This window comes from Xenopus tropicalis, chromosome 10, assembly GCF_000004195.4.
Source record: "Xenopus tropicalis strain Nigerian chromosome 10, UCB_Xtro_10.0, whole genome shotgun sequence".
NCBI lineage: Eukaryota > Metazoa > Chordata > Amphibia > Anura > Pipidae > Xenopus > Xenopus tropicalis.
In genome coordinates, this window is record NC_030686.2 from 6,486,749 (window position 1) to 6,494,307 (window position 7,559).

At 45.2% G+C, this 7,559-nt stretch overlaps 1 protein-coding gene across 1 annotated transcript; it reads left to right on the plus strand.

Moving 5' to 3' along the window:
• Positions 1–1,472: 1,472 nt before the first annotated feature.
• On the plus strand, positions 1,473–7,304 carry LOC116407990 (putative nuclease HARBI1). Its single transcript, XM_031894594.1, has 4 exons — positions 1,473–2,616; positions 4,975–5,340; positions 7,120–7,184; positions 7,266–7,304. Coding segments are annotated over exons 1-3 (1,512 nt in total). The 3' UTR covers positions 7,122–7,184; positions 7,266–7,304.
• Positions 7,305–7,559: the final 255 nt, after the last annotated feature.

Genomic DNA, 7,559 nt, shown 5'->3' on the forward strand with positions numbered 1-7,559 from the left:
GTAGCCCCATGTAAGGCAGGAGTAGCCCCATGTAAGGCAGGAGTGGCCCCGTATAAGGCAGGAGTAGCCCCATGTAAGGCAGGAGTGGCCCCGTGTAAGGCAGGAGTGTAAGGCAGGAGTGGCCCCGTGTAAGGCAGGAGTGTAAGGCAGGAGTGGCCCCGTATAAGGCAGGAGTAGCCCCGTATAAGGCAGGAGTAGCCCCGTGTAAGGCAGGAGTAGCCCCGTATAAGGCAGGAGTAGCCCCGTGTAAGGCAGGAGTGGCCCCGTGTAAGACAGGAGTAGCCCCGTGTAAGGCAGGAGTGGCCCCGTGTAAGGCAGGAGTAGCCCCGTATAAGGCAGGAGTAGCCCCGTATAAGGCAGAAGTAGCCCCGTATAAGGCAGGAGTGGCCCCGTGTAAGGCAGGAGTGGCCCCGTGTAAGACAGGAGTAGCCCCGTGTAAGGCAGGAGTGGCCCCGTGTAAGGCAGGAGTAGCCCCGTATAAGGCAGGAGTAGCCCCGTATAAGGCAGGAGTAGCCCCGTATAAGGCAGGAGTAGCCCCGTATAAGGCAGGAGTAGCCCCATGTAAGGCAGGAGTAGCCCCGTATAAGGCAGGAGTAGCCCCGTATAAGGCAGGAGTAGCCCCGTATAAGGCAGAAGTAGCCTGTATGTGGCTGATAGAGTAATAGAAACAGAGCCAATGGATCTGAGCAAAACAGAACATTTGTACCGGATGCCCAACCGCTGGCTTTCCAGCTGTCTCAAAGCCTTTATAGATCACATTTTTGCCCAACTGACTATATATTTACCCTCCCATATAGATTGTAAGCTCTACGGGGCAGGGACCTCCATCCTCTTGTGTCTTTGACTCTTAACTTATTGCAACTGTATCTTGTATTTATCTGTATTTATTGTTATACTTTGTATTTATCTATTTTAATAACCCCCTGTTTATATTAATGTATTTTACTGTACAGCGCTGGGTACATAAGTAGCACTTTATAAATAAAGTTATACATACATACATACATCAGTTGCAGCAATATTACAGACCCCTGCACAGGCAACTGTGTGTGTCCAGGCCCATAGACTCCTGTATGTTGGATTCACCTCTCTATGTCTCTCAGTCACAGCTGAGTATAGCCAGGCTTTCAGGCTTCCTGATTGGCCAGCTGAGTCTAATCAGTCCCACCTGGTCAGTCTGTAGCCCTTACTCCCCTATAGCCGGTCCCTGTATAAGAAATGCCCATATATTGTGGTGCAATACACACTTTCAAGGGGAAGTTAAACCCAAGAGTGGTTTGCTACACACTTTCAATGGGCAGTTGAGTGGTTTCTGAGTAATTTCACACAGAGTTTAACATGAAAAATAAAAACTAAATAGTCATTTACAGGCTGTCCTTCGCCTTTCAGATACAGGAAAGAGTTAAAGACTGCAAAGTATGCTGGGTAAAGGTATAAAACCCCTCCCCAGAAGTCAGTTCAGCTTGTGCAATATGGAGGAGGATATCGTAGTTCCTGTACTGTGTGCTGTCATTTATGCTTTGGAGCAATGGGAAGAGGAGTCCCAAGAGGGGAGGGACCAAGAGGAGCCCCAACAAGGGAGGCTAGAGGAGCCCCAAGAGGGGAGGGACCAAGAGGAGCCCCAACAAGGGAGGCTAGAGGAGCCCCAAGAGGGGAGGCACCAAGAGGAGCCCCAACAAGGGAGGCTAGAGGAGCCCCAAGAGGGGAGGGACCAAGAGGAGCCCCAACAAGGGAGGCTAGAGGAGCCCCAAGAGGGGAGGGACCAAGAGGAGCCCCAAGAGGGGAGGGACCAAGAGGAGCCCCAAGAGGGGAGGGAACAAGAGGAGCCCCAACAAGGGAGGCTAGAGGAGCCCCAAGAGGGGAGGGACCAAGAGGAGCCCCAAGAGGGGAGGGACCAAGAGGAGCCCCAAGAGGGGAGGGACCAAGAGGAGCCCCAAGAGGGGAGGGAACAAGAGGAGCCCCCCGTCCCTGTGCCACGTGTTAGGATCAGACGGTCTCGCCAATTCTGGAGGGCTGTCCCTTCCTTTGGCGAGCTGTCTGATGATGAGGTGCTGCGGATGTACCCCCTGAGCCGCGCCGCCATTTTGCAGGTGTTTGACCTAGTTAGATGGGATCTAGATCCTGTGACGGCGCGGTCTCAGGCGCTGCCCGGGATTTGCAAGCTGCTTGCGGTCCTGCATTTCCTGGGCAGCGGTAGTTTCCAACAGGTCTCCGCGCACCTCGCCGGTATGAGCCAGCCCACCTTCAGCCGCATCCTGACGCAAGTGCTCCGGGCGCTTCTGCCGCACTCGCAGAGGCTCATTTCCTTTCCCTCAACCGAGGCAGAGTGGACAGGGGTAAAGCAAGACTTTTACCTCATTGGCCGTTTTCCAAATTGCCTGGGAGCCATTGATTGCACCCATGTTCCGCTCACACCGCCTCGGGCTCACCGGGAGCGCTACCGTAACCGCGAGCGCTCCCATTCCATCAACGTCCAGGTGGTGTGCGATTCCCACCTGCGGATCATGAGTGTGAGATCTGGCTTTCCCGGAAGTGTCCACGATGCCCATATCCTGCGTCAGTCGGCCCTCTACGAGCGCTTCACCCAAGGAGAGATGCCCCGGGGCTGGCTGGTGGGTAAGTACTTCCACTGTTTAATGCCAATTTCACCATAAAATCATGTTGGTTCCTATAGGGGTTATTGACTTTTGAATTAACTTTTTAGTATAATGTAGAGAGTGGTGATCTGAAAAAATTGCAATTGGTCTTTTTTTATTTGTAGTGTTTTTTTTAGTTCATTTTCAGTTCAGCAGCCTCCTAGTTTGGCGTTTCAGCAGCTATTTGGTTGCTAGGGACCAAGCTACCTTAGCAACCAGGGAGTGGTTTGGATGAGAGACTTGTATATGAATAGGGGAGGGACTGCTTTGTAAAGGTTAGAAAAAGTTACTATAAAACTGGAGCTTCATTGAGCAATAGTTTTCTGGCTGCCGGGGTCAGTGACCCTTATTAAAAAAAAAAAAAAAAAAAAAAATGCCAAGTAGAAGGCAAATAATTAAAGAACTACAGGTATGGGATACCTTATCCATAAACCCCTTATCCAGAAAGACCATCTCCCATAGACTCCATTATAAGCAAATAATTCAGAATTTTAAAACTGATTTCCTTTTTCTCTGTAATAATAAAACAGTACCTGTACTTGATCCCAACTAAGATATAATTACCCCTTATTGGGGGCAGAACAGCCCTATTGGGTTTATTTCATGGTTAAATGATTCCCTTTTCTCTGTAATAATAAAACAGTACCTGTACTTGATCCCAACTAAGATATAATTACCCCTTATTGGGGGCAGAACAGCCCTATTGGGTTTAATTCATGGTTAAATGATTCCCTTTTCTCTGTAATAATAAAACAGTACCTGTACTTGATCCCAACTAAGATATAATTACCCCTTATTGGGGCAGAACAGCCCTATTGGGTTTATTTCATGGTTAAATGATTCCCTTTTCTCTGTAATAATAAAACAGTACCTGTACTTGATCCCAACTAAGATATAATTACCCCTTATTGGGGCAGAACAGCCCTATTGGGTTTATTTCATGGTTAAATGATTCCCTTTTCTCTGTAATAATAAAACAGTACCTGTACTTGATCCCAACTAAGATATAATTACCCCTTATTGGGGCAGAACAGCCCTATTGGGTTTATTTAATGGTTAAATGATTCCCTTTTCTCTGTAATAATAAAACAGTACCTGTACTTGATCCCAACTAAGATATAATTACCCCTTATTGGGGGCAGAACAGCCCTATTGGGTTTAATTAATGTTTTGATTCTTTAGTAGACTTAAGGTATGGAGATCCAAATTACAGAAAGACCCCTTATCCGGAATACCTTTGGTCCCGAGCATTCTGGATAACGAGTCCTATACCTGTATAACAAATAATGAAGACCAATTGAAAAGTTGCTTAGAATTGGCCATTCTATAACATACTAAAAGTTTAACTTAAACAGTAACTATAACAGGAGCGACATTCACATCTTCATTATGTGCCAGGTTACTTGCCCTCGTTTGTGTTGGAAATCATTGCTAATTGGATCTGTAAGTGGGAAAATTCAAACCTTAAATTGATAAAATGACTAGGCATCTTGGGAATGGTAGTTTTGTAAAGCGCTTGTTTGAAATAGTCTCTTTCTAATTAATGGACCAATTAACTCCTCACACCTGGTCATGCGTAAGGGAGACACACGGAGCTACTAGTAGCAGCTACAGGAACAGACAATGCTGATCATTTACTGATAACTGTCTCTATGTGTTTAGCAGAGGCAATTCTCAGTATTGTCTATGGCAGGGGATTTTCTGGAGTTTAGTAGCCGTTAAAAAGTAGGTGCTACTAGTAGCCCAGTGTGTCTTCACCCTTAGCTGCTAATAGTAGCTCCGCATGTCTTCACCCTACTTGTCGCGGCTACTAAAACAGACAATGCTGATCATTTACTGATAATTGTCTCTACGTGTGTTTAGCAGAGGCAATTCTCAGTATTGTCTATGGCAGGGGATTTTCTAAGGTTTAGGGTGGAGACACATGGAACTACTTAGTAGCAGCTACAGAAACAGACAATGCTGATCATTTACTGATAACTATCTCTATGTGTTTAGCAGAGGGAATTTTCAGTATTGTCTATGGCAGGGGAGTTTCTGGGGAAGACACACAGAGCTACTTAGTAGCAGCTACTTGTCACGGCTACTAAACGCCAGAAAATCCCCTGCCATAGACAATACTGAGAATTCCCTCTTCTAAACACACGTAGAGACAGTTATCAGTAAATGATCCGCATTGTCTGTTTTAGTAGCTGCTACTAAGTAGTTCCTTGTGTCTCCACCTGAATAGGGGGGATTTTTAGGGAATCTCTCTCGTGTATCTGACTGTGTAAATAAGGGCTGGATGTGTTTCCCCTCAAACCTTTTTGTTTTTTTCTTTTCTCTTTCTTTGCTGTAGGAGACGCAGGATACGGGGTTCTGCCCTGGCTGATGACCCCCATACGTTTTCCCCGCACACCTGCCCAACGTAGGTACAACCGTGCCCATCGGAAGACGCACAAGGTCACCCAGCGCCTGTTTGGGGCGCTCAAGTCGCGCTTCCGATGCCTCTCAGTCAATGGGGGAGCCCTTCTTTATTCCCCCATTAAGGTTTCAGAGATCATCATTGTCTGCGCCATGTTGCACAATGTGGCACTGCAGCACGGCCTACCCGCAGACATTGATGATCATCTGGAACCTGAGATTGAGGGGTACGTTGGCAGGCGCTGGGATAACCGACAGGGGAGAAGAGTGCGGAATCAGCTCATCGCCTCGCGCTTTCGTTGTAAGTTGAATGTTTCTATCACTAATAATATTAATAATAATAATAATAATAATAATATAAGTCATTAATGTGTTTAACTTCTCCTTGAAAGTGTTAGGAACTGTCTAATTTACCCTTGGAAATGCGTTACCCAGAAGACAATTATTCAAACCAAAATATGTACAGGCATCTGACCCCTTATCCAGAAACCCATTATCCAGAAAGTTCTGAATTACGGAAAGGCAGTCTCCCATAGACTCCGTTTTAATCAGAATTCACATTTTTAAAAATGATTCCTTTTTCTCTGTAATAATAAAACAGTACCTGTACTTGATCCCAACTAAGATATAATTACCCCTTATTGGGGCCAGAACAGCCCTATTGGGTTTATTTCATGGTTAAATGATTCCCTTTTCTCTGTAATAATAAAACAGTACCTGTACTTGATCCCAACTAAGATATAATTACCCCTTATTGGGGCAGAACAGCCCTATTGGGTGTATTTAATGGTTAAATGATTCCCTTTTCTCTGTAATAATAAAACAGTACCTGTACTTGATCCCAACTAAGATATAATTACCCCTTATTGGGGCAGAACAGCCCTATTGGGTTTATTTCATGGTTAAATGATTCCCTTTTCTCTGTAATAATAAAACAGTACCTGTACTTGATCCCAACTAAGATATAATTACCCCTTATTGGGGGCAGAACAGCCCTATTGGGTTTATTTCATGGTTAAATGATTCCCTTTTCTCTGTAATAATAAAACAGTACCTGTACTTGATCCCAACTAAGATATAATTACCCCTTATTGGGGGCAGAACAGCCCTATTGGGTTTATTTCATGGTTAAATGATTCCCTTTTCTCTGTAATAATAAAACAGTACCTGTACTTGATCCCAACTAAGATATAATTACCCCTTATTGGGGCAGAACAGTCCTATTGGGTTTAATTACTGTTTAAATAATGTTTTAGCAGACTTTAGGTAGATCTGAATTACAGAAAGACCCCTTATCTGGAAAACCACAGGTCCCAAGCATTCTGGATAACGGGTCCCATACCTGTACTGTGTTTTTGTACTAAATGCTGGAACTGTATGAACATAATGGTGACTTTGCCGAGTGCAGTAATAACTCTGATAGGTGTTTGGCCTTATTATACAGGGATCTCATTACAGTGTAGATGTAGAACAGAAGTTTGTGGGGCACACAATCTGAATGGCCACGCTACACCCCCAAACAATGTACGTCTCTATAACAATATATTGCATAAACAGCTCATATGTAAAGCCCTGCTTCATCTAAATAAACCATTTTGATATAAATATACTTTTTTTTAGCAGTATGTGCCATTGGGTAATCCTAAATAGGAAACTGCCATTTTAAGTACTAAGGGCCGCCCCCTGGGATCATAGGATTCACAGTGCCCACAAACAAGCCAAGGCACACATACATGTTTGTCCATTCATTGGCTGATGGGGCCTGAGTTCTGCCTGTTACTCCCACACTACTTCCTGTTACAGTTAGAGCTGCATCACTTCCTGTCAGCTGATCTCTGAGGGAGCACACAGCCCAGCACAAAATGGCGGCTCAAGGGAAAAGATGTAAAAAGGACAATATTTACTGATATATATATTCCAGTTTGGGGAGATTATTTAATAGGCCCCTTAATATGATATAAACAGTGTGTTGGTTACATATTCACTCTGGGGGGGTTTAGTTTTCCTTTACAATGAGTTTGGTCACGTTATCAATGCAACTTCTTAATGTAACCAATCTGTTCCTTCCTTACATACATAGAGGCGGCTGATGGTGATGTGCCGGCGTGCCCCTAGCCGTAAGGCCTGCCCGGGACTCCTCCTGCTGTAAGTAGAGACACTTACAAGAAAAAAAAACAGTGCTGTGAAATTGAAAATATTCCCATTATTAACTAATTCTCCTTTTAGGTTTGTGGGACCCTCCCGTGCTGTCCCCCCCCCCCCCCCCCACCGGCACCCTTTGCTGCTTTGTAGCGTTGCTATGGAGTGTGTCTATGGAGAAGCCTGAACCTCACTTCTGCTACTGGGATGTCTCTCCTGTGACCCACCGTCTGGGAGACAGAGCTGCCGAGGAACTGACTGCTATTTGGCCACATTCAGGTGACTGCCGCTTTCTCTGCATTAAAGGGACACTGCCATGATATTTATGGGGCACTTTTTATCTCTAAATGACCCTGTTACACAGCAAATAATTCCCTCTGC